Below are 27,420 nucleotides of genomic sequence, written 5' to 3' on the forward strand. Positions count from 1 at the left end.
TTACTCACAAATCAAAATGATATTTTTTTTATGGTTTCTGTCACAAGCATGAATAGTCAACTCTGTCTCACAAACTGAAATGAAAGATTTGCAAATACATAGAAATATTCAAACATAACTCTGAACATGTTACAATTCTGTAATTTGTTCAGTCCATAAATAAAGCAGAATCATATGCAGTCATTCAATGGACTTGTTTTTAGTTTTAAATGGGCAGAATAGGAAAGTATAGCCATGTTAACAGAGTGACAGTTCTATCAATTAATGTGGCAAAAGAATCAAAAATAAAATGTGACTCAAGAGCTTTATCTGGCCTTTTTCAGACTCCTGGGGTGAACTGGCGTGACCCTCCAGCCTTTGCGCACAGGGCTTTTGTTTCACACACAGTCAAGCCATTCATTTCATTTCACTGACTTTAAAGGAAGTAACTGAGCTGACTGGCAGATTCTGAACTGTAAAGAAAATAATTAATTCATAGACTTACTCCAGCACTTGGACATACAACTTACAAGTATGAAAGAAAAAAAGGTATTTTTAAGAGTGTCTTAGATTAATTTTGACTTTAGACTTTATTTTGTATTCATTGCTACAAATGTCATGAATATCAATAACATATAGTGACCTCAAAACGTATTCATACATATGGACATGACACTCTTAAAATGCAAATCAGTGCATTTGACAACAAAACATCAAACAATGACCTGAAACAAACAGCATTTCCTCTGAACTAAATTCATTCATTTTTGGTGATTTTTAGTGGATGTGTGAAGTCAGTTCTCCTCAAGTTCACACAGGTGTCTGTAAAGTTCATCACATTAACATATTAACATCGGTTTGAAAACCACAAATTACAGCATTTTTTAAAAATATTTTTTATGCAAACGTTCAGATTTGAATAAAGTTCTATTTGTGTTTAAGTTGGATTCGACCCTGTCCTGTATCAGTGGCCTGGTTTGAAGTGGCTGTAGCATCTCGGAGGGGTGCCGTGGAGAGCTGACAGGAATTAGCATAGAAGTGCATCCCATGCTAATGTGAGGGCTGCAGTCTGATGCTCCTGCAGGCAGGGGCCCCGTGTCTCCAGTGGACTGGTTTCCTGAAGGAGGGACAGAGCCTGTGGAGCGGCCCTTGAACAAACTCAGCTTCCTCGTACACCACTGAGACAGCAAGAGCCATCTTCACCTCTTCTTTAGGAGTTTTAGCTGAAATAGATTATGACTTGTTTGATACCTCATGACAAACAGATAAAAAAAGTAAAAGTAAATAAATAAATACCCTTTTCAACAATTTCATTTCCAATTTCATGTAAATTATTTGTTTATATGTATCTTTTAACCACATCAACCCTAAATATTATTAGTATATTCGAAAAGTAAACATTAACCATGTAAAAAGAGAGGTCGTAATTAGCACAGGTGTATTTGTAGCAATAGCCAACATACATTGCATGGGTCAAAATGATCAATTTTTCTTTTATGGCAAAAATCATTAGGATAGTAAGTAAAGATCATGTTCCATACCTGAAATATATCAAAACTTCATTTTTGATTAGTAATATGCACTGCTAAGAATTTAGATTTTTGTTTTTGCACTTTCAGATTCCAGATTTTCAAATCGGCCAAATATTGTCCTATCATAACAAACCATACATCAATGGATATTTATTCAGCTTTCAGATGATTTATAAATCTCAATTTCAAAAACACTGACCCTTATGACTGGTTTTGAGGTCCAGGGTCACATATATGAAGAGGTTCAACAAAAAGAATGAGCAGATAACTTGCCAGAACTGTGAAATTGTGTTCTCTGTATTGTACCTTTGCTGGTTATGTATTTGTTTTTATGCCTCGCAAATGAAACAGCAAAATTTAATTATGATAATTATAAAGATGGTTAAAGTGTACTGTTGAATGCACTGACAAACATTTGTCAACTAAAATATTATCAAAACTTGTCATATATTTAAATATATGTGTAATTTGTTGCTTGATATATAGTACATTTAAAATATCTTAACTTTAAATATAATATCAAATAACACAACAGCTAAAATGATAATCAAGTACATGTGCTTTAGTATGTTAGTCAGCACATCAAAATAAGTGTACTTCTTTAAAGCATGACAAACAAATATGTCAAATCTAATTTGATGTTATTGCAAAGTGTACTTTTTAAACGTGTGCTTCAGTGGCCTTTTCATTTATTGATATTATATTATCTGCAAATACAGTTTTTTTTTAAAAACACACACCACAAGTGTATACATTCAATCTTTTTGAGTTTGAGAAATCTATCATGGAGTAGTGTCTAATTGTGCCTCAGTATGGAGCAGCTGCTGATGTGAAGAATGTGAGGCTCAGAGATCTCACACATTCACACTGCCACAGGACAACCAGCCCAACAGCTGTCTTTTACGACGAATATAATGCAATATCTGGCACTGCGCTTGTATAAAAATATTTAAAGCTGCAGCTCTCCAAAATAATGTTCGATTTCACACCAGACTGCATATTCTACGCTCTTTGCATTCTTCGTGTAGGATTTGGGTCAAAGATACATGAAGGGGCCGATCGCCACATTCTTTCGGTTTATCTGGACCTCTATTAGGACGTATCTGCAGTGGATGAGAGGAGTCTGTTTTAACTGCAATTGTTCAAGTCGTCTTGGACCGCCAGACAGGAAGCGCATACCGACTTTTGACATTTAAGAGCATTCACATAAACATTTTTGCAATATAACTCCATTTATGACACGTCCCAGATTGTGCAGCTTAAATGTGAATGGAATGACACTATCCCTTCTGGGACTTTGCGTTCTCCTTATTTCCTTCCCAAAATTGGTCAAGAGCAGCATAAGCGGTGTTTTGGTGCCACTGACCTCTAAAATGCCTTATTGATGAGGGAAAGTAAACAGATTTAAAATAAATGCGAAATTATGAAGCGCTACGACTGACAACATTTAAAGAGACAGTAATCACTGAAATGATTTAATGAATCCATCCAAACAAAACAGATTGTTTGCCAATAAAACTTAGCAGTTTATGTATAGCAGTAAAACGAATGATTTATTCCTCGAAGGCAGACATCAAAAACAATCTATTAACATGAACAGAAAACACAAGACAAATATATTAAAGTAAATCAAGATTTTCTCACACATTTCTGCCTGCTGTACGAATACAATCAGTTCTTTCAACAGAACCTGTGGTAAGTACATAAACGCAGTTCTAAAGCATCAGCCGTCTCGAGAAAACCTCTTTTGTGTAAAGAAAGAGGGAGATATACCTCTTCAACTTCATTTGGGGTCTTTACAGAAGCGTCCAGAACTGGATCTCTGTCCATGAGCGGGCACAAGCTCAGACAGGATGGTATGCTTTACAAAAACACTAGTTTTGCCCAAAGCTGTTTTTGTGCTCGTCTCACTGATAGAGACTGATGTTCCCCTGAATAGTTTCCAAGAAAGTCCTGTGAGGAAGGAATCCACACGCAGTGCTGTGGGCCTCAGCTGCAGAAGTGGTCCAGTCTCAGGCATGGAGTCCAGTCGATCTCCTCTGTCTCAGAACCAAACACTGGCCTTCGCTTTGTCTTGCTCAAGCACTGTGGGTAAGCAGATAAATCATTAAAACATGTTCGCTTTACTCAGCAACGTAACATTTGGGTTGTGTGGTATGATGGTTTATCATGTAGGAAAACAGAAATGTGTCAAATGTCATTTATACAGCCTATATATAATGAATTTAGGCATCACAGCATGTACAGAATTTTAAAAATTATGTTCATTAAATTCTGAAGATTCCATTAAAGTGTCCATTAAATTCTATTTTGAAATGTTTCATAAAATAGGGTAAAAAAATTTTTTCTTATGTGTCAGCAAAGGAATCTAAATGTAAAAATAGAGAAAATAATGATGCACAATTATTCAATATGCACAAGTATCCAACATCAACTAACATATCCAATACTGCCCCAACTATTTTAGCCTGTAATTGATATGGTAGTGATATTTCATGCGTCCAAATATATAAATCTGGCTTTACATTATTTAGATGTTAAAGCAAATTATGGAACAATGTGAAAAGTTTGACATTTTCAAACTAGTCAAGAACTAGTTATTAAAGGGGATTATTAGGCAATATCTTTCATTTTAGTATTACTCATTAACTCATAATGTGAAGCTGTTTTTGCACTGATGCTTGATTTATTAATTTGTTATATGCAATACTGTTCAAAAGTTTGGGGTCAGAAATTAATACTTTTACTCATGAAATTATGCATTACTGCATGAAATGAACTGAAATTGCATAAAATTATTTAAAATTGATAGTAAAGACATTTATAATGTTTCAAAAGTTTTGTTTATTTGAACTTTATATTCACTGTTTTCAACAAGATTTTTTTCTTGATCAAATCAGCATATTAGAATGATTTCTTATGGATCATGTGAGACTGAAGACTGGAGCAATGTTGCTGAAAATTCAGCTTTGCATCACAGGAATAAATTACATTTTAAAATATATTTAAATAGAAAACAGTTATTTTTAATTTTTATAATATTTCACTATTTTACAGTTTAGTCTTACTGACCCAAAACTTTTAAAAGGTAGTGAATGCGATGACTGTAAATTATTTAATTCACTAAATCTTCCAATAATCACATGGTTATTTCCAACAAAAATGACAATGCTATGATAATTTATACACAACCCATAACACTGCATATACCCCCATGCTGTAGAAGTGTACAGATTCCCTCATCTTGTCTCACCTGTATCATGATAGATGTCCACTGACCCATGGAAAGAAGCGGGCCAGCTCGGTGCTGGGATGCTACTCGGTTCCAGCTCAGTTTTGATTCCGTCTGCGCAGGACGTCGGGCTGCAAGATGCTCTTACTCCCTGCAGCAGAAGCGGGCTGAAGCGCGGGTCCAGAGCGGGGCTGTGGGCGTGATGGAGCATGTGGTGGGCGTGGGAGTGTGGGGGTGGATGACGGGGGTGCATGTGAGGGTACATCTCGTGTACGTGATGGTATCCCGCTCCACCCTGGGCCCCCAGGCCGTAGTGCCAAGAGTCAGTTAGAGCAGAGGGAGGGTGCAGGCCGGTCTGCGCGAGGCTGTGGCTGCTCCAGAGGCCAGTGTCGGCAGGGTGGAAGGCAGCGGCGAGGGGGAAGTCAGGGTGAGATGAGGTCTGAGATGGGTAACCGCTACCCCACAGGGACGACGGTAAAGGTTGACCCTCGGCGTGGGAGTTTCCTTCTGAAACACAACAAACAGTTAGTACCTCAGAGCCATAATATCTGGATATCTGATTTAAATGGTTTTGTAGTATCCTGCCTGGATCCTGGATCAACATTATTGTCCGAAAATATAGACAAAACCATACCCATACACAAAATATACCCAAAAAAACAGAGAAAAAATATTTTAAAAAAAAAAGTGTATAAAAACACAAAACTTTTTTTAAAACCAAAAAAAAAAATTCCTTTAAAATTTTACCCCTCAATTCTGATTGGTTGATTGGAATGTTGTTCCAGGATCATTTAGCACTTGGTGAAATCACGTTCACCCCTGTCATACCAAGACAAAGTGATTAAAAATGTAAAAATACACACTTTTCCAATATAGTTTAATATACATTTTAATATAAAATCCTGATGTTGACCAAAAATAATAAAGTTCACAAACACAGGATGTGTTTAGCTAAGCAGCAAAGCTATATTGACCAATCAGAAGCCAGGACCTGATGTGTTGTGGAACGTGCGTTCAAAATTTTTATTATGATTATGATGTTTGTTTTTGGATCAGTTTGACCTGCAAATTTCATGGTTAAATGCAGAAAAATGGTATGTATTTTGTTATGTTTGTCTCATAACTTCCCTGTAAGGGTATTTACATTTACACATTTGGAAGATACTTTCATCCAAAGAAATTTACACCGCTTTGATGTTTTGGTGCCCAATTTTGATGAGAATCAGACCCATGATTTTGGCTTTGGGATGATCTTACTGTTTAAGCTTCAGGAAAGCACACAGAAGAACTACTTGTCCACAATTTTTCTAAATAAAATGTTTAAAAAATAGTTACAACACGAAATGCACGAAAATGTTAAATATACATTTAAATTTATAAATATTAATATGTTTTTTTTTTTTTGTAATGTGTTAGAACTATTAATGTCAATAGAGTGACTGGATTCATTAAATTGTCAATTTGACCCACAGATTTTGAATGTAACGATGTTTGATAATAAACTGTATAAACTGATTCAGTTTCAATTCAGTTAATAACTACATTTATCTTTAAGCACTATTATTGCATTTTAGGATTACAAATGTAGATTCCCATGAAACACTGTCTTCTACCTTTCCATGGTCCTCCTGACTGAAGTCTGCTGGTCTTGGCGTCATTGCTGAAGGCGCTGGCCTGGCTCAACGCACGTGAGAAATGCTCGTCCACCACATCCCCGATGTCTCCACGGAAATAAGTGAACACCACACACCTGGCGCTCAAGTACTCGGCCTCGGCGGGCTGCGTCTCCTTGCAGCGCTCCTCTTCACCAGCGCTCTGCTCCTCCTCTGGTGAGAGCTCAGGCTCAGGACGGGGCTTCAGCGCTCCAGGCTGCTTACTCTGGCCACAGTCAGAGCGAAACTCCTCAGAGTCCTGCATCCTGCTGTAGGCACTGAACTTCTTCTGCTGACACAGACACAGATAGTGTTAAATGTGAAGAGTAACTGGTCAGGGGTTAATAGCACACATTCACCACCTGGTCTTCGACCAAAATAGACTGAATCGATGGCCCAGGGCCCACACTTGGCACATTAGTGGCACGCTGATTTACGCCCGTGAAGATTTCCGTACGAGAGACTGTATAAACACATTCAGCTGTAATTCACTGCATGGAATTTGAGGAATTCTATATCGAATGTCATGCGGTTTTATTTCATAACAGTACTATTTAGATAATAAATCAGTCTGGAGACACCTTCTCATATCATTATTATTATTTTACACTTTTTAGAGTAACAATAAAATCATCAAATCTACAAAAGGAAGTATAGGAATAACTAAAATGGGTAACCCTTTATTTTAAGGTGTCCTTGTTACATGTACTTACTATTATAAAAATAACAATAAATGATGCATAATTACATGCAAGTAACCTTAAGACAAACCTTAATCCTAACCTTATAGTAAGTAGATGTAGTTAATTAATACTGCTCAGTACTTAAAATATAATTACACTGTAACAGGGGCAGCTTAAAATAATTAAGTGCTTAAATGTTAAAGAAAATACGCTTCTACGCTACTGCATCTTGACTCTGAGATGTTTTCAAACAAGGTCTAAACACTCGTTGACTGCAACTTCATCATTATTAAATATGTATATATACAGTCGAACCAAAATTTATTCAGAGACCTTCAACATTTCTCACATTATCACAGTTTATCCGCTGTAGTTTAGAAGATGGCAATAAAATTTGACAAGAAATCTGAGTCAAACTGTGTCAGAACAAATTCATCTAGACAATGTCAGATAACTTTGATAGAAATTTATGGCCAAGCAATGCATAATTTTGTTCAGTCTATGGTGTAAAAAGATTGCATTAGCAATTAAAGAAAAAACACTTACGTAAAACACAGTCAGGTCAAAGTGCCTGAGTACTTTTTGATCCCAATTTATTTTTATCAGTTTTAGGTAGTCCACTGTATGAAGAAATGTTGGGTATAATATGTCACAGTTTACTTTATAATATATCATATATATAATATATATATATACACACACACACACACACACACACACACAAACACAAGTAGATTTGTACAAGTATTTAATTTGAAAATATTAATAGAACTAACAAAAAATGACCACGACTGCAACATTTTTACAGCTGATGCTGTAAGAGCGCAAACATATCTGAAGCAGAACTTTTTTTCCTAACTCTTCATGAGTTGTGTCTGTTAGCTCTGATATATGGCATACCTGTTGCTGCTGCTGCTGCTGCTGCTGCTGCTGGTAATATGCCGCTTTGTAAGCCGCTGCTGCTGCTGCTGAAGTCGCGGGCAGGTAGTGATGAGCTCCATAACTCTGATGATACATAACATCCAAACAACTCATGGCAGAGGCTTAGACGATCTCAAGAGGCTCTTCAGGGACAGGACAGCTTCCTCAGCCACAGATGAATGTGCTCATCATTCCCCCCAATATAAACCTGAGCGCTGACAAAAGCTCCGCAGTTTGTAAAAGAAAAATATTAGCATAAAAACAAAAGCGTCCCCGCCGAGGCTTCACCACCTACAGACAGACAGCGCATCAACACAGAGCCACGGACGCGAACCGCTCGTGAAAGTTACAGCGACTTCTCTGATTGGTGGGAAGTTTGGAGCGCTGCGATCTGATTGGTGGAATCAGGGCTCCGCTGAATAAACTGAAACAAATATTCACAAACCACGACTAGGACAAGACAAACCGCTTGCTAATGAGTTATTATATTGCAAACGCTCAAAACTAACTCTTAAATAGTACTTAACAGATACTTAGCTGAGGTTGTCGAGGGCATTAGATACGCCTTTATTTGCATTATTGCTTTGCATTCCTAAACTTAATTTATGTTCACTTATGGTCTTTAATAATATGGTATATTAGTTGGTAATGGTAATATGTTAAGCGCTTGAGGGGAAATTGTAATAAATGTGGTTTTGATTTTACGTCCTGTCCTCATAATTAGCAATAGGTTTGAATTAGGCATGTGCTGCCACCTGCTGTAGACCAACTGAGTGTCCAAACCACAGTGTACTGGGTGATTTTTTGTTTCAGATTTAACATTAGACCTTTAAACATTCTGTCAGACAAATAATTTATCCTTTTCTTTCTTTCTTTTTATTTATTTTTTGTTTTGTTTTAATAAATTGCATTGTGTGTTATTTAAAAGTCAAATTAATAATATTATGCATAACAGTTTATGTTAAATTATTTAATTTTTATTAAATTATAATTAAGTGTTAGCAGAAAAGTAGTTGAGAGTTTTTATAATTCTACATATGTCCACTTTTCAATAATCAATTGTTTACAGTACAAAATCATGATAACAGGGATGACTAAACAGATGAAGTGATGAAAGATGACGTTATTATGACAAGAGTTTGTTAATTTAATAACAAAGTTGGGAACCAGATTAACACATGAGGACACAACCTCAAGTCTTTAAAACAGACAGGTCATTATTTCCATTTTTTTAATAAAAATAGAATATTTCCTGTTACAGAGAGAGAGAAGTTGGAAATGAAGGGCAGGGGATGGAATGAGAAGAAATGGGGTTTATAAAGGACCATGACCCATCTTCCATTTGCAAACACAGCAAGAGTGATTCTATTCACGGTCTAATATAAAGTAATGGATCAACATTTTGATAATTTTATCAACATTTTATTATCATATCAATGTACCAATAATCACTTTTTTAAAAAACCTTGCATAAGACTGTAGTCAACTACAGAACAGGAGAGCAGCATTAGAGTACATATTCATTGTAACAAAGCAACCTACTGAGATGGGGAGCCATTTAGAAAATACAAGATGGTTCAGTATATTATTAATTTGCTCTGCCGAGCTCTGTTCCCACTTGTTGTTTGATCTCATCTACTCGTGTAGACAGGGCTGAACTTGTCATGGCACATGGTTTATTCACTCTGATGGTTAGACACAATGCAGAAAAAGATGCAAATAATTCAGTGGTGTTGTGACACTAAGTTTATCTAGGGCACAGTCTGAGTAGGGACTTACAGCCACAACAGGACACACACACACACACACACACACACACTTCAGTACAGAGCAATGAAGACTTCTCTTGTCGATCCAAGTTAAACCAGGCCTAACTGAATGAATCTCACCACAGTGTTCCACTTTCCTCTAATATAACTCTTATGATAATTCTTATCATGTTCATCATTTTTTTTCATAAGCGTTTGAGCAGGAAACACAGAGGAGCTATAGTAGTGAATTAGTTCTCTCTCTGCCTCACAAAGGATGCTTCAAAGGCTAAAATTCCACTGACACACATTTTAATAAATCCCCCATGTGGTGGAGTCATTTTACTTGCGAACAAAGGAAATTAAAGTACAATAAAATAAAGTGTGATCATTACACCCCCCCCCCTTATTTTTAATATCTTTAGAGTAGAAAGCCATTGTGTTACATTCAGTTGCTTTCACATCAATTCCAGTGCCAAGGCACCACAGAGTGTCAATAGAATTTAAAACAAAGTTCATGTATGTTTATAATTCTATGGAAAGAGGTTTTTACCTGTAACTAAAGGTTAGTGGTTGATGGAAAGAGGTTTTTACCTGTAACTATAGAGTACTGTAAGGGGAAGTTTTTGCCCACTTCATTTTATAAATCCACTTGCTGAAAAAACAGTGATCTACTTAAAAAGTCTGGTGTGCATGAATGAGAAAAAAAATACTAATAAATAAACAATTTAGTTCAACTGAAATGGGAATGCTGCAGTGTTTCAGCTGTATTCATCATTGCTCCCTTGACCAAGTGGTCTTTAAAATCCACACTGGTGGAAGTTGTCACAGGTGTGGCACAAAACACATACAGGTTGATGTATTATGCAATCTAAATACAATCACTCCAGACAAGACCTTTGCATGTGAGAATTTGCCTGCAGACAAGACTTCTGTCCAGAGGTTCAGTGGCATTAACCCTCAATTAAATGCAAATTAGAGTAACACAGCAACTTTGTTGGTGCTGTGTTACTGTACAGACAAATGAAGATGGAGATTAACTGACATTATCAAAATCTGTTAGACATTGAAGATAAGATCGACACCCATTGATCTGAATTACAGTCTCACAGTCTGTTTGTCTAGACATTTGTTATATAATATTATATACATGGGTCATTCCTGGAATTTGGTAACATTTCAACTTGTAATACACATATTTTTCAGCTACATGTAATTCATTTTCTAAATACCCCACATCGTTGGACACATATTTTCCCACCTCAGGCATTAAAGACCTTTTTTATCTTCAGATTGAGACACCTATTTTTCTCAGCAAAATAGGATTGATTTAAAAAGGATTTTACACTGAACTTTATATAAAACCAACATCTACTGCTCCTGTGCCCCTGCAATATTTATCATAATTTTCACATTTGTATAGGATTGAAGCTAAAAATACACAAAGTTTGCATGGAGGTGGCTGGAAAATGTCTACACTGTACTGTTGAATAAACGGACATTGTTGAGCAGGTTCAGTGGAGTGCTTCTTAGTGAGGCGTCTATCGGTTTAAAAACATGTAATACTAATTAGGTCAAGATACAGTCAAGATACAATACTTATTTTTTATTTTAAAAATGTGGAGTGTATCCATGGCAGGATTTATCTTGATGAAAGTTCTTCTTGAACATCCTCTCTTCCTCTCCTCCAGATGGCTGTGCAGAAGCGTAGCCCTCAGGATCGGATAAATCCCAAGAGTCTCAGAAAGCAGGAGCTCTTAAATGTTTATTCTTTGCTTTAATACTTACTGAAGCCCTCAGTGGGAGAGAACTTGCTTGTATGTTCAGCAATCTGTCAGATAAAAACCAATTGTGTTAGTGGGGCATTTCATATCAGTGCACAAGGCTTGATACTTAAACAGAGCAATAATCCACTTCATGTGTTATTTCTCTTTTTAATATTTGAAAGACAGGCTCCTTGCTGTCGTGGCTGGTGATAGTTTAAGTAGAGCCCAGTTGAACAGTAATGTTATGGTCAACTGATATGTTATGATGTGTCATGATTGTTAAAATGAAGGTTGAGTGAATGTAGTTATGTTTACATAATGAGCCACAAATTGTGTTAAATTAGAGATTCATGTGAAATCGTGTATTCTCTAGCGTGCTATAATTCATAAGCTTCACAAGACACCGAGAACAGCAATATCTCCACCAGAATGAGGTAATCATGTGCATAACTATCCCATCATGCCTTTAGGCAGTGTTAGCAGTTATCTCTACGACATCAGTGAGGCGTACGGTTTAATGGGGTTCAATTTGTGTCACGGGCAAAATCAAAGAACATCATTTCTTGGTGAAATTTAAAATCCTTCCCCAAGACAAATGGCGAAATATGTCACAGAGGTCTTAATGGAAACATCAACAAGCATGTCCTAGGACACAAAGATCCTCTTCACATTTTTAATTGTTCAGAAATGATCCAGCTGGTTCAGAAATCACACGGTCACAGTCGTCCTGCATTACAAATTTAAATGTTAATTGCATATGCGACTCTTGAAAGGCGGCTCATTCCTGCTGGTGTGACCACCATGGAGCAGGTTCAGATTCAGGCTTTTCATGATAATTGGTCAACTTCATTATTGTTCATTTAAATAAATATGCCACTTCATAAGAACCCTCTTCAGCACTGATTAGACTTGGTCTACGAGCACCAGATAATTGGATGGTTTGTTTTTGTATTAAAATATTGTCATTTTGGAAAATTTGCTTTTTGAAGAAAATTAGCGATTAATGTCATGTTAAAATTGTTTGAGATGATCACACTGATCTTTGCTCTTTGAATGTCATTGGAAATATCAGATGGATTGTTATCAACAATGAATTGTTTAAAACAGGTTTCTGCAGGTTTTGTGAATGCAAATGTAAGACATTTTAAGAGAAAGTAAAGACAATTTAAGGAATAAATTGAAAAGAACAATAAGTCATCAAAGTGTGAAAATACAACTTCCAACTGATCTCTATTACTTTTTAATTCATTTTACAATATATATATATATATATATAAAAAGGTTTAAGCCTTGAATACCTCCCAGCCACTAGAAAATTAAAATAATTTTTACTGTACCTTCCAATCACACTGCAAAAAAGCTCAGAAAAAAACCCATAATTTATTTATTTGTTGGTTTGTTTATTTCGTTTGCAATGCAAGATTTACTGCCATGACTCTATACATTTAAGACTTGGACTTAGAGACTGCTCTGATTTAAGACCTTTAACTGCGAATAAGACTTTTTAAGACCTTTTTAAGATATGCAGAAACCCTGTTTAAAAAAAAAAAAAAAAAACAGTTTTTGTCTTCAGCATTTTTGTCAAAACACTTAAGCATGCCGTCTGATGAACGCTTTCCATTATGATAATTGATTTAATTGGGAATGGGCTTATTAGACACATTAAACATTCCATTTTAGGAAAGTTCTTCAGGACACAATGGCTTACCAAGCAAGCTTTTGTTAGTAATAAACCTCACAGATTCAGTCACAGGTCCTTCATTTTGCTGTGCCAGCACTTTTAGTAATTAACAGAGAATGTGGTTAATTCCCATGCATCTCTGCCTGAACTGCTATAATTATACAGCTTGTACTGAGACCTCCTCTCGACCATGAGCAGTGCTGGCACACAAAGTCTGCCTAGACTTTCTATTTCTGAAGGACTACGTTCCTATGCTTCTATGAAGGACTCGTCCTCCTGATGCCCTTCTGCATTTAATGATTCTAATTCCCCATGCAAATACCATTCATTTGCCTCGGTTGAATAATTCTGGCCTCAGTTTAACCCTAAGGCTGTAGTTACTACAGTGCAGAAGAAGACCTGCCACTGGGACCCCATTTATAGGTGTGTAGCACCTCACTTGATCATTTCAAAGGCTGAGGGTGTCAATGTGTGCCACTATCCATGCATTGGACTGATTAATTGTGTGGTCATTAACGGTGTATGTGACAAGCACTGCATGCAGAATATGTCGCTGCACTCCTGTGTGTGTGTGTTAGGAAAACTCAACAGGGGTGATAATCTCTCATTACCATTGGGATCCAGTACAGCATGGCACGGGACACTCTGATGCTGTATTCTTCCCGGGGCAGATGGAGTGGAATCAGTCACTCGATATATTAACGCCCTGCCACCAGATCAAAGCAGTCGGGCAAAACGCATTCATCACCATGAAGATGTGGCTACTTAATCAGCGTGATGAGGCCCAGATTCAACGCTCCTTGTTTGCATACATCTATAAGTCTGTCTTGTTAACAGTCATGTCTAGAACACTTGCATTATAGTGTCATAAAGATTATTTTGACAGTCTAAGGTGATTAATTTTACATCACATAATTTATTATATGCCAAATCTACTGCATCTTTTTAAATAAATGATATTGGTCGCATCGAAGTGGAAGGATTAGCAATTAGTAAACCTCCTCTAAACAGCAACACTATAATAGGAATAGTGAAAGTATCTAATTTCACAGATGAGATATCTTACTTTATATTATTATCTGGAAACATAGTTAGCACATTAGCATTAAACGTCTGCCAGCCTCGGGCAAATGCACGAACAGAGCAGACAGATAAATGTTTCAGAGGACTCTCTGTGGGACTTCTCCAAAGGCACAGAGAAAGACTCTCTCTAATATGAAATAGAGATTTTAATATACTTTAAAGACACCCTCAATAGCAAATAAAATTGTAGTTTTGTCTCATTATTGCAAGCTAGAATTGGTCTGTGTGCTTGGGGCAAGATGGATCACCAGTGGGCTTATTACCATTATTAGCACATTTAGTGCTAGTCCCTGTTGCCAACCTTGCTGATTGTAGGAAAACATCTCCCTAATAACCTTAACGAGAATAATGCCCCAGGATGCGCCATGTCCTCCTTAGAGAGAGGGTATAATGTGCTGGGGGCCACACATCCGCTATCCCTCCCAAAGTCACCTCGCTGGCTCCGGTTTCTTAGCTGTGGGGCAGTAATCTCCTGTCTGCTCCACTTTACCATACCATGAGAATTACACCCACAATGAACCGAGCCACAAATTGTTCAGATGGATGGAGCGTAAAATTGATAAGAATATTAAATTTGCCATTTGACAATGCTGTAAAGTCCACTGGAGTGATGGATACTCCAGAAGAATATGGCTTTGTTTATATTGCATGATGGCAGGAATTTTAGTGCTTTTGTTATCCAATAAATTTGGGGAGAAAGGATTGCTTTGACTAGGCTTGTCATTATGTGGTTAGTTGACATGTTGATCTTTTGTTTATTTGTTTAACTCATAGTCTAGGAATGAATTACTCATTTGCATATGGAAGAGAAAGGTGGCAGTTTCGTTTAAACCATCCAGCATGTTAATCACATTTTGTCGTGACTGCTTCATTTTAAATGGTCCTACAGTCGATGTGACGAATTCATTTTTTAGAGTACAAAAACTCAATTACTGCGAGTTCATAAAAACTGCATGTATAATAATGTAGAAGAAATTGTTTTAGATGAATTATAGCAAGTTACACTCCAGGACACTGCCGGAAATGTCCATCACAAAAGCATGTGCAGTTCGCAAAACTGCTGAAGCAACAGAAGCTCAGAGCGCTTTGTGGAGTGAGGCGCTGCCCCCTACAGGACGTGAAGGAGAGCTGCGCCGCAGACCCTCGCCCGTGACGTCCCCAAAGCGCGGTGTGACTCTGACATCATGTGAGAGAGTCAGTCAGATGTGCTGACAAACAAGGAAACCGAGACCTTTGAGTGGATCGATGCACAGCTAGGCGCAGGCAGTTAGATAGAGAAACTATTGAATTAAAGAGAAAAACAAAGTCTAAGTTATCATGGCATCTCTGTTTAAAAAGAAGACAGTTGACGGTAAGTCACTTTGTTAATTGTTTTATTATAGTTTTTCATGGTTAGATCCCTGATTGTAAGTTACACCTGTCTGCCTGCTGCATCTTTTGAAACTTTATCAGCATGTTTCACCTGTTTTGCAATCTTTACTTACGGAAGTCTCAGTCGGAATATTTGCTACATGTGTTTATAAAGCTGTTTTTGTTATTAATAATGACTGTGAATAAACAGTAGGCTACTTTCATTAAAATAACAGGTGTTTAATAATAAAAAAATATATATATACAATATATATGTCTTAGCCTATATGTTTTTTTTTTTTAACATAAATGATTTTCTATTGTACCAGCAGTGAAAACGATTAAAACCATTGTTTTATCGTGAAAAGTCACAAAGCCACTCACCAGGATTAGTCAGTATCATTTTGGTTACCTCATTTGCATGTCCTTTTTAGATTCTTTTACATCGAAACAGTTTATTTTTTTTCTTTACATTATAGATGTTTATTATATTGAGAGCTCAACATTCCCTTAATGGACAGCATCGTGAAGATCAAATTGAGTTCTGAATATTCTGTCTCAAGACTCAACTCATTGTATCATTCAAACACTTCCATTTAAACCTGTGATTAACAATAGAAACACTCATTCATAACTCATTCATACAGTTCATACAATATTTTAAAGACCCTACTTATCTTTTTGTTTTAGGCTATTTTTTATTTATTTATTTATTTTTTAGATTCTGCATTGTCACCATCCTAATTAGAGAGAATGTTTTATATCCTTATTTATTTATTTATTTATTTATTTGCTTTTGTCAGCTATAAAAATAGCTATTGCTTATACAGAGTTACACCCATGGCACAGTCTATAATAAATGACCGATGTTTATCAGTAAAGCAGAAGAGTTGGAGAAAATCATTTGAATCAGTCAAAGTCTTTACTCACGTTCTGATGCTGTTGTCATGGTCAAGCTGAATTCCCATCATTCCTGAGCCTTTGTCCTCTTGACCTTCATGCCAAGGTGAGCCAGGCATCATCGTGCCAAAGTATCCTCTGTGATGGCAGAGTTGGTTGAGCTCTGCGAGTTTTGTGGACGATAACCCTCCCTCAATACTACGTTTTCGATACGTCATCTTTTGCGTAGACTTGTACGTGTACACAAACTCTCTCATCAAGGTTTAGAGATGGGCAAGTAACAAAATTATAATGATAATTATGTAAAAAAAAAAACTCTTTGTAACTTTTTTTTGTACTTTTATTTTTGAACAATACTAATGAAGTTTTTGTTTCACTTTATTATCGACATATATGTAGAATTCTATTCAAATTTTTTACTTTCATACATTAAACACATAATTAAACACATAATTCATACTTTTCATAATTTTTAAATTAATATTTAAACAACTTCATTAGATTTTTCTTTTTACATATATATATATATATATTCTTTTCTTTTATGATTTGCTTTCTACTAATTTTTTCATCAATTTGCATGGTTTTTCATCATCTTAAATCATTAAAAACCTATCTTATTTTTAACATTTTTAATTAATTTATTAAACTTTTTTCCCCTGTAATTTAATTCATTTACTTAATAATTTTTCTTGTATTTTCTGTAAACCGTTGTCCTCGTACTACACCTCTGTTGCTTCTAATATTGACAGTTTAACCTCTCAGGATGTTATGAAATGATTGGCATTCATGAGGGCATTCAGATGTTGTGCTGATTGCTGTGTAGGAGAGCGTATCTTCCCTGTAGGCGTTGTGGCTGCACTCTGCCATCCTTAGAGGTGGAGTATGAAGAGGAACCTTATGTTTAGCTTGTCCCTCAAATGCATGAAATCAGGAAGAGCATGATCTTGCTGGCTTTGCTCCTAAACAATGTTTTTTTTGGGCTCCCTGTGCTCATGAAAGCACATTTCATTAACAGCAATATTCAGATCCAAAATAGACTGTGAATCAAGCCCATTTAAGTGCTCTTGTGGTTAAAAGGTGCCTGAATAGATTTTCTTCCTTAACAGGGGCATAACAGTTTTTTTTCATGACCACAAATACTGGCTGTATTCTTCAACAAACAACAAAAATAGTAGTACAAACAAATTTAGCTTAAGCAGTGATAATTACTGTAAGCATGACATGGAAGGACCTTTATGATATGCTTTCCTATTTTTTAATTTTATTTTATTTTATAAAACCACTCATATTTTCTTTAGATGTAAGTTATTACTACAGTGAAAAGAGTGATAATGAAAAATATTATTACAATTTAAAATAACTGTTTTATATTTGATTGTGTTTTCAAATGTAATTTATTCCTGTGACGCAAAGCTCAATTTTTGAGCATCATTACTCCATTTTTTAGTGGCACATAATCCTTCAAAAATCATTCTAATATGCTGATTTGATGGCCAAAATACATTTATTTTTATCAATGTTGAAACAGTTCTGCTGCTTAATATTTTCACCATAGTCTTCAATCTTTATTGTCTGTTGATGAATGTAATGCATCCCTACTGAATAAAAATATTTTCTTAAAAAAATCATACTTTTGAACAGTAATGTGTGTGTGTGTGTATATATATATATATATATATATATATAAATTGTGTAAATAAGTTGTAGCAGAACTTTTGAATTAATACTGTAGACTGTCAGCCAAACGCCTTTACATTTTTTTTTTTTGTGGCTGAATAAGAGAGACACCAAAGGAGGAAGGGAAAAAAGAAAAACTCTCAGTTTCAGACCAGTGAACTGTATGAGGATTTTCCAGACGGTTTTATTGCATGTTTTTCTCTGCCCCATCCTGTCACAGATATCATTAAAGAGCAGTCCAAAGAGCTGAGAGGCACCCAGAGACAAATCACCAGAGACAGAGCTGCCCTGGAGAGACAGGAGAAGCAAATGGTAAGTGGAACAAAACAGTATCATAGCAGTTGACTTCAACTCCCAACGTCCACCTCTTCCCTTCCAGCACCATACCAGTCCCTCTTTGATTTCTTTTTATTGCATCAAAGAATAGAGTTAGATAATTAATGTATTTTTGATCATCCTGCTAATTGCACTTAGAAACAGGTAGATTACGTGGCCTAAAACAGTTATAATCAGTTCATGGCTCAATACTCATGTCGGCCCACCACACTGATAAAGCTCAGAAGAATCCAACACTCCCGCTCACTCCCTCCATTTACGTTAATTGTTTCTATGTAAACATAAAAATGTGCATAATTGCTTCCCAAGAGGGGGGTTCTTTTTTCTTCATCTTTATTGTAATTAGACATGGATATGCTTTGTTGTCTATTTCATTTTTTTAAATGACCTATATTAGAAGATAGCTGCAGGGCGGTCATGTGCCGCTGCTTTAATATCCCACACACGTTGAAAATTTAAAGAGTTTTTGGATGGTGAGGAAATGAGTTTTGGGTGAACTGTTTCTGTTTTTCAGCCCTAAAAAACTGCTCTAGATGGCGTCATATCTATCAACTGCTGGATAATTATTAGTCATCTGAAGTGGGTCATGCTTTTCATTATCTGGTTTCTGAAAGGGTTTTGTTAAGCACATCAGTCTGTCACTTTTATTCTAGTTTTTCAATTCATAGTGCTGCCTAGTGGCTGACGTGACAATAAAACATCTCTAATAGGCCTGATGCTACAGCTTCATCTCACTCAGCTCTCTATACATGAATATTTATAACGATGGCATATCATTTTTACCATGGCAAAACAATAAAAAACGCCCTATTCCAGTCATATTTTGTTAGTGACAGGCAAACATAGGCAATATAGACACAAGCTGCATACAACATCGTTGTGTGTTAAAGTAGGTCAGTGCTGTGTGTGTGTATGTGTGTGTGTGTGTGTGTGTGTGTGTGTGTGTGAGCCCAGTTAATGTGGCTGCTTGTGTTTTGCTTAGCAGGCATCATGTGAGGTCAGCACAGCACCTGCTCTAATGTGTCTGTTTAGCTGATCAGCATGAGTTTACCTGAGAGACTAACATTAGGAGCAAACAAGAGAAATGTTAAAAAGAATATGCCTGGGATTGACGTTATGGATTTAATAATGACTGACTTAAAGGTGAATTTTATCATTTCTGCACAACTATTGGAACCAAACAGAACTGCAAACTTGTATATTAGTTTATATTTTATTTCTTTATTTTAATATATTTTAAAATGTAATTTATTCCTATGATGTTACAGCTGAATTTTCAGCATCATTACTCCAGTCTTCAGTGTCACACGATCTTCCAGAAATCATCCTAATATGCTGATTTGCTAATTAATTGTTATCAATGTCGAAAACACATTCAAATTTTTGTGGAAACCGTGATGCATTATTCAGCATTATTTGATGAATAAAAAGTTCAGCAGCATTTATTTCAAAGAAAATCTTTTGTGACATTAGAAATGTCTTGACTGTCCCTTTTGGTTAGTGTAATGCATCTTTGATGACTAAATGATACACTTCCCAAAACACTTCTTCCACATCGTTGGTTGAGACTGAAATTTACATGTCAGACCTCTCAAAAATAGTTTTTTGGAAGTGTTAACTCTCTTTGCAATGCCAACCTACTGATGGCTTAATTACAGTCAATTTTGCCAGATCTGACAAAACAAGCACAAATATAAACCCAAATGATCCCAAATTACCAAATTTATAGCAACTTTATAAAATAACAGTAAGTGGAAATGGCCATCTTGCTTACAGTCACTATACATTCCAGAATGGTTTACCCAAAAATGAAAATAATATTATCAAGTGTACCACGACTTATGGACATTTTTTTCCTTTGAACATAAACAAGGTGCATACACTCTTAAAAATAAAGGTGCTTAAAACGTTCTTCACAGCGATGCCATAGAAGAACCATTTTTGGTTTCACAAAGAACCATTCTTCAAAGAACCATCTCTTTCTTACCTTTTTATAATCTGAAGAACCTTCTTTTCCCACAAAGAACCTTTTGTGAAACAGAAAGGTTCTTCAGATTTTAAAGGTTCTTTACTGAACCATTTAGACAAAAAAGGTTATTCTATGGCATCGTGAAGCATGTGTTGTATGTCAACAACATCACGCACATGCGCTGTTTACTTGCAGAGGTACTCTCGATAATGGCAGAAGATGTGATTTGGAGGAGGACAATTGTTGAATAAAGTCGCTATTTTTGTTTTCTTTGTGCATAAAGAGTTCACCCAGCTTCGTAAAATTAAGGTTTAACACATGGAGTGTTTTACCGATCTCCTTACTAACTTTCTGGGTGTGGGAACATTTCAGTTGCATTGCTCTCTATGCAGGGTCAGAAAGCTCTCGGATTTCATCCGAAATATCTTAATTTGTGTTCTTACAGGTTTGAAGTAATTAATGACAGAATTTTCATTTTTGGGTGGAAGAATTGACAATAAAGCTTGACTTGACTTGACTTGACTTGAACTATTTCTTTAATGGTCTCCATCAGGTGATAATATATCTTAAATTCTGGAAGTGATTGACTTTCCAATAAGCTTACATTTCCACTTACCAGATGCTAGTTAGGATGGGTTTTTATTTGAAAAATATTTGTTTAGTCTCACAATATTTTCTAAATACATTGTAAAAAGAGAGTTGAGTAGTCTTTAGTGCTGCACATGGAGTGTGTTGTAGTGTTGCAGGCTTTAAATCAGAAGGTCACCCTCACTAACACACACTCTCATGGGAGATCTCTGCAGAAACACACACACTCAGTTTTCCAACAAAACACCTAACTGCTTGAAGTTCCTCAGGGCAGAGAGCTGTTTTCAGGCATTTACTAATGTAAAGAAACACAGACCTCTGGGTCTAAACCACTAAACATGACACAAATTGGTCATGAACATGTCTGGGTGACTTGTTCTGTCTTAGAAGTCAAAACTCAATTTTGTTCCAATTACATGTAGAAACACCCATTGTTCACTGGATGTGTTTATTCTTATCAGGAAATGGAAATCAAAAAAATGGCCAAGACTGGAAACCGAGAAGCTTGCAAGATACTAGCCAAACAGCTCGTACAGCTCAGAAAACAGAAGAACCGAACCTACGCCGTGAGCTCGAAGGTCACGTCCATGTCCACGCAGACCAAGGTCATGAACTCTCAGATGAAGATGGCTGGAGCCATGTCTACAACAGCGAAGGTAAGATGCTCAGACATCCAAATGGATCTGCATGACTACCAAATTAGTTATTCCATTGCTGTCCATGGAGGACTTTACTGGAACCCCTACTCATTCTCTACAACAGTCCCAGTTGTCCCCCAGCCCCCGATGATGGCTCTGTATTATTCACATGTAGCCTGATGTGTTCCCTGTAAGTGCTGGAAAAACAGAATCCCTCATGTAGTGAAGAACTTCAAAAGAATCCTTAAACAGGGTTTAATTATCATGTTGTTGAGGGGCTCCTTACTTCACTGCTATTACTGTGACCCAGTTTATATAGTTTCTGCACTACATTTAGAAAAAACTCCTATCAGGGCAATCTTTATGTGTTGATTCACACTGTCCTTATTACTGTTCATTTGGGGTTTTTCTATGATGCTTAAACAGAATTTGAAAAATGAGACATGTTGTTCCTCTATGGCACTTAGAGCCGCTGAATTAATTGGCTTATCTATTTATTTTTTTTTTTTTCAATAAATGTGATGGCAATCAACCAGAAGGACATTATAAATGCAGTTTATATGGTGCTTTTCTTTGTTTTAAGTAAGCTCTCTTAAGGACTTGGTTAATAAGATTAATATCTTAATGAAACCAGAAGTTTTTGAATTTTGTATATGTATATAATATGAAGTTTTTATTACATTTAAAACACCCTGTGTAATTTTAGTATTCTTTTTTATTTCATGAAATAAAATGAATTATAAGAGAATTTAAGCAGAATTTAACCACCTCACTGGAATTCAAACCTGAGCTGTTAAAACACATTATAGCATTTTAAATTTAATTTTATTATGAATTTTATTATTATGGTTTAAATTTTTCTGTTTTCTGTTTTTATTTCAATTTTAGTTAACATTTTGGTAATTTGGTTGTGTTTTTGTTATTAGTTTATTAGCTTTTGTTTGTTTATGTGTATATTTTTTATTCATTTTAATTTCAGTTTTAGTTATTTCAGTACATTAAATTAAACTAAAGTGAAAATATTAATGAACCTTTACTTTTTACCTGAAAAAAGGTTTTTGTTTTAGTTTTAGTAAACTATAATAACCCTGCCAAATACTTTTTAAAAAATATAGTTAAGATAATGTATTGACCATTAATCAATTTTATTTTATATGTAGTTGGCATAAAATAAAGTCTGTACAGCACAGCTTTTGCCATGCGAATAGTCTCAGTTGTTCACATGGCATTACAATTTCAACAACTTGCCTTTGTCTTAAGCCTAATTGTTACATTTTAAATTTTGCATGAGATGGTTAGGTTTATTCATTTTATCTCTGGAAACACTATTTTGTTAAATAAGAAGACATGCAAATACACAGTGTGAACTTCTAAAGCACGTCTTATCTTTACCAATCACTACAGGCATGTAGTAGCATCACATAAAATGCAGTTTCAGCCATTTAAATTCAGTCTCTGACTGTTTATTGATGGGGTGTTGTTTTCTCAAGCCGTACTTCCACAAAAAAATTCAGTGTGTGTGTGTGTATCCAATCCATATTGTATGAGGAAGGAAGCTATTAATATTTCCTCACCTGATTGTTAATGCATCGTAGGATTTGTAGTCAATCATTAGGAGGTAGCTGGTGTAATAGATCTGAGATGGGTGATAATGAGGCTGTGTGTAAATAATTCTCTGTAATCAGATAGGACTCTTCCTGTGTGTCTGCCCTGCCACAGTCTAGAAGCCCAGAGGGACAGTAAAACACACTTATCTCAGTGCGACCTGTTTTTATGTTTCGTGTCATCTACTTACTGTACTCCCCCTTCTCACCAAATGCTGTGAAGTTGAAATTTATGTTGAGCTGCATTCATAATGTATTCTTCCGTGGTGGATTTTTGTCAGTGCTTGTGTTATTTTTATTACCTTTTGTGCACCGTAAGGATGCTCTGTTTATTCTCGGGGAGTGTGATGGATGGCTTGAACTCTTTCTGTCTTTCAGACTATGCAGACTGTCAATAAAAAATTGGACCCCAAGAAGACGCTAGAGACGATGCAGGACTTCCAGAAGGAGAACTTAAAAATAGGAATGACGGAGGACATGAGTAAGTTCTTCGACGTGCCTGACAGACATTAGAGGCTAGTTTTGTGGTTCTCAGATGATGGATCTGTTCAGGGGAAAGAAATGATGCTAAATGATACATTGACTATGTATTATATATTGAGTTGCACTGCATTTTTAAAATTCATCTCACCATATAATTACGCATAGACAGGATAGCAAAATAAGTAGGCTTATCAGCACTTCCCATATTTAACTTCACATCATAAGCTATTCATCCAGACAACTTTGGCACATTGTATCTATCGCTTGGCTGAAGCAGCCAAATTAGGTAGATGCCAACCTGGACAGATTGTGTGACATGCTCTCATCCTCAAAAACCATGTATAAAACTGCATAAATTAAAAGAAAATATGAATCAGACTATATTAAAACTGGCTCACTTGCAACAAGGGCATAGTTTGTGCACACAGTGAGTTCTGTGCAGTGAATTATTGGCTACAGACAGCATGAAACCATCCAAATTCATTATTGTGCAATTAACACTTTTGGCACTGTGTTGGGTTGCCTCTAGTTTTCAGTAGCTAGACCTTACAGCGAAAGTCCTAGTCCACATTGCAGCCAAAAACTGCCTGTTTAGACAGGAAGAGATAGTTTGAGTGTCATGTAAAAAATTTTTTTAGTAAGGACAAGGATAAAATAGTCCATGTGACATCAGTGGTTGAACCGTAATTTTATGAAGCTGCAAGAATAATTTTTGTGTGCAGAGAAAACAAAAATAATGACTTCTTCTCTTCCTTGTCAGTCTTCAACGTGAGTTCAGGAGAGTATCATGAAGCATGCGTGTGCATTCCTCTGCTTGCAAACAAGCCGCAGCGCATGCGTGTTCAACATCAGCAGCGGATAATGATACGAGAGAGAAGAATTGTTGAATAAAGTCGTTTGTTTTGTTTGCGCACAAAAGGTATTCTCGTACCTTGATAAAATTACAGTTGAATCACTATGTCCTTCCTTACTACCTTTCTGGGTCTTGACCGTGGTAATTCTCTTGCTGTCTATGGAGGGTCAGAAAGCTCTTGGATTTCATAGAAAATATCTTAATTTGTATTTAGAAGATGAAAGAAGGTCTTACAGGTCTGGAATGACATGAGGGTGAATCATTAATTACATCATTTTCATTGTTGAATGAATTATCCCTTTAATTCCCTCTGGATCCTAAAACAAAACCAGTTCAGACTCACTGTTTTAGAGACTGGGATAGTCTGTCAAATTTCACCAACTTCTACAACTTTCTGTTCTCAGTCAACGATACACTGGATGAGATTTTTGATGAATCGGGTGATGAGGAAGAAAGCCAGGACATTGTGAACCAGGTGCTGGATGAGATCGGCATAGAGATCTCAGGAAAGGTAAGACGCTTTCTTTCAGTCTGCGCTGTTCTAGCGATGGCCCCAGCGGCGGCTTTCAGCAGATGGCTGGACCCTGGCTGCGATTACTGTAGGCCTTTCTTTAGATTCATGAGATGCAGAATCATTGTATCTGATTGCAGCAGATGTGTATTCCCTTGGGCCAAAATGTAATACTCATATTACCATATTCCACAGATTCTTTGTCCTGTTTTTCCCCAAATAAAGTGCTTTGAGCTCTGTTTCTATAGAACAGTTGGGATAAACAATGATCATATTTGATTGGCGCCACATCTATCGCCCAAAACAACAATTAAACAGAGGCTTATGCTGGTAGAGTTGCAGCACCAGGTGATCTGTGAAATCTGAAGTTTAACTGCTCAAATAAAGTGCTACAATTGTTATTGTTTCTGCAGATGGTAAGAGCCCCCTCAGCAGGAAAGATCCTCCCTGGCGCCTCCCCAGCAAAGTCTAAAGCGGCCACCATCTCAGACGCTGAGATCGAGAGACAGCTGAAGGCTCTGGGGATGGACTAAATCTCTTCACCCTCCACACATTTGTACCCACTGCCACCAAAGGACTCAGAGTGGGAAAAGAGAGTGTCTAAGTAATAAATAAAGGAAGAATGTCAACTACTCTTATTGGAGTATGGCAGTGAGTTACTGGAGGAGATTCTGTGGTCAGATATATACAGCAGATTTAGACGGTCTGACAAAATACTCTCCAAATCTGCTGCACATATTTAAATGTGAAGGATGTCATTTTTGCACCACTAGTGGCTCCAAATGGAGCATGATTGGATGGGGCGGAGCTATCTGTTTGGGCGACCAATAGCAAATTAGGGGGTGGGGATATTGAAAAGTTAATGGCCAAAATTCCATACTTCCCTATTATATACTATATAAACAGTAGTATGTTCAAATTCACAGTATTCATAAAATAGTAGACTAAATTTATCTGGATGACCTACTACATTCGTTAAAATTGTGAAGTGCACATCTGATGGGCATTTTACTATCCCATTGGGAGTGGATTTGTGAATAACAATGTAGTGGCACAACTGTCACATGACAATAACATGGTGACTATAGTACATCTGGATTGCATTCACACTATTAAAGCATACTTTTGTAACGGTCTGTTTGCAAAAATTACACACTTTACTTTTAACTTTAAAGGGTGCTATTACTGTGACCATGAATTGTCCTTTAAATCCTTTAAATGTACACAAACATTGGAAGATTTGGTACTCCATGGAATTCCCATGTATTATAGGGCTAATCATCTCATGTCATGTTAGTTAAAAAATGCTCATTTTGTGTATTTTCATGTCTTTTTAGGTTATGTATGACTTAAGGAAGTAAGTTACGGAAAACAGTTTTCCTTTGCAGTGAGGTTTGGTATAAACTCTTGCATATATACAAATCATATCTTGCATGAGAATCTTTGTCGATATGATAATGTGATGAAGTATTTACTTATCAACCTTGAAACAATCTAACCATGAACCCTTCAACTGTCTAATGATCTAACAAAACTAAAACAGATTGTGAATCACATAGTGAATGATGGGCACAGTCCACAGCTTTTGAGCTTCAGACCATGAGTCCATCCAGTTGGAGGGCATCAAACATTGTGTTTTAAAATCTGTTTGGATTGTATTCCAGCCTTTAGAAGAACTGCAGTATCAGTTTGTCTTTTCAACTTCATCTGTATGTACTTCTTTAAAAAGATTTTTTTTCTCATTCTAACCAATAGTGTGTATATAAATGTACAGTTTATGCTTTGATTTGATTTTCTAATTAATAAAGTACCTTCATATTTGTGAATAACTGATGTACTATACGGTGGACTATAACCAAATTTGTACAACCATTAAGAGGCCAGCTGAAAATAAGAGGGTGACCTGTACTGATCTGTTAGTAGTCAAAATGTTATGAACCTCTACAATTGTTCTAATGGCCGTTTAGAGCATTTCATTAAATTAGACATCATTAGTCATAATCATAATGAAACATGGTTTTTAAATAAGGTCTTAATGAGTTTGTAGAGTGACCTTTCTTAAATGAACCATGATGCAGTCCATTAATTTTAAAGTAATTTAATGTGGTATGGATGTGTAACTGCTGCCAGCGTTTGGACTGAAAAACCTGTCACGTGCAGAATCTGCTGAAATACATGTGGACAAATCTATAATTTTGTTTTTATGTATGATTTCTTATTGTATGATTATA

At 36.2% G+C, this 27,420-nt stretch overlaps 2 protein-coding genes across 3 annotated transcripts; one reads left to right on the forward strand and one right to left on the reverse strand.

Annotated features, from left to right (window-relative positions):
- Positions 1–2,195: 2,195 nt before the first annotated feature.
- Positions 2,196–8,326, reverse strand: LOC109092335 (transcription cofactor vestigial-like protein 3). Of its 2 annotated transcripts, none has more exons than XM_042730828.1 (4): positions 7,979–8,326; positions 6,357–6,687; positions 4,765–5,250; positions 2,196–3,596 (listed from the first exon to the last, which is right to left on the reverse strand). In XM_042730828.1, the coding sequence occupies exons 1-4, from the start codon at positions 8,111–8,113 to the stop codon at positions 3,556–3,558; spliced, it is 993 nt and encodes a 330-aa protein (XP_042586762.1). In that variant the 5' UTR covers positions 8,114–8,326; the 3' UTR covers positions 2,196–3,555. The 2 variants fall into 2 exon arrangements, with proteins under 2 accessions (XP_042586762.1, XP_042586763.1); XM_042730829.1 differs by having other exon boundaries at positions 2,527–3,596; positions 6,357–6,684; positions 7,979–8,325.
- A 7,090-nt stretch (positions 8,327–15,416) lies between these two features.
- chmp2ba (charged multivesicular body protein 2Ba) lies at positions 15,417–27,015 on the forward strand. The gene is made up of 6 exons (XM_019106104.2): positions 15,417–15,628; positions 18,428–18,519; positions 21,562–21,756; positions 23,721–23,823; positions 25,083–25,189; positions 25,603–27,015. The coding sequence occupies exons 1-6, from the start codon at positions 15,595–15,597 to the stop codon at positions 25,720–25,722; spliced, it is 651 nt and encodes a 216-aa protein (XP_018961649.1). The 5' UTR covers positions 15,417–15,594; the 3' UTR covers positions 25,723–27,015.
- Positions 27,016–27,420: the final 405 nt, after the last annotated feature.

This window comes from Cyprinus carpio, chromosome B9 (assembly GCF_018340385.1).
Source record: "Cyprinus carpio isolate SPL01 chromosome B9, ASM1834038v1, whole genome shotgun sequence".
Taxonomy (NCBI): Eukaryota; Metazoa; Chordata; class Actinopteri; order Cypriniformes; family Cyprinidae; genus Cyprinus; species Cyprinus carpio.

What these genes read in the sequence shown, in the direction of transcription:
- LOC109092335 (XM_042730828.1), bottom strand. Translation starts at nt 8,113, where the DNA reads ATGAGTTGTTTGGATGTTATGTATCATCAGAGTTATGGAGCTCATCAC. An exon ending in AGCAGCAGCAGCAGCAACAG is followed by an intron (nt 6,688 to 7,978) that starts GTATGCCATATA and finishes TGTCTGTGTCAG; the next exon opens with CAGAAGAAGTTCAGTGCCTA. An exon ending in GTCAGGAGGACCATGGAAAG is followed by an intron (nt 5,251 to 6,356) that starts GTAGAAGACAGT and finishes GTTGTGTTTCAG; the next exon opens with AAGGAAACTCCCACGCCGAG.
- chmp2ba (XM_019106104.2), top strand. Translation starts at nt 15,595, where the DNA reads ATGGCATCTCTGTTTAAAAAGAAGACAGTTGACG. An exon ending in TAAAAAGAAGACAGTTGACG is followed by an intron (nt 15,629 to 18,427) that starts GTAAGTCACTTT and finishes ATCCTGTCACAG; the next exon opens with ATATCATTAAAGAGCAGTCC. An exon ending in GCATAGAGATCTCAGGAAAG is followed by an intron (nt 25,190 to 25,602) that starts GTAAGACGCTTT and finishes TTGTTTCTGCAG; the next exon opens with ATGGTAAGAGCCCCCTCAGC.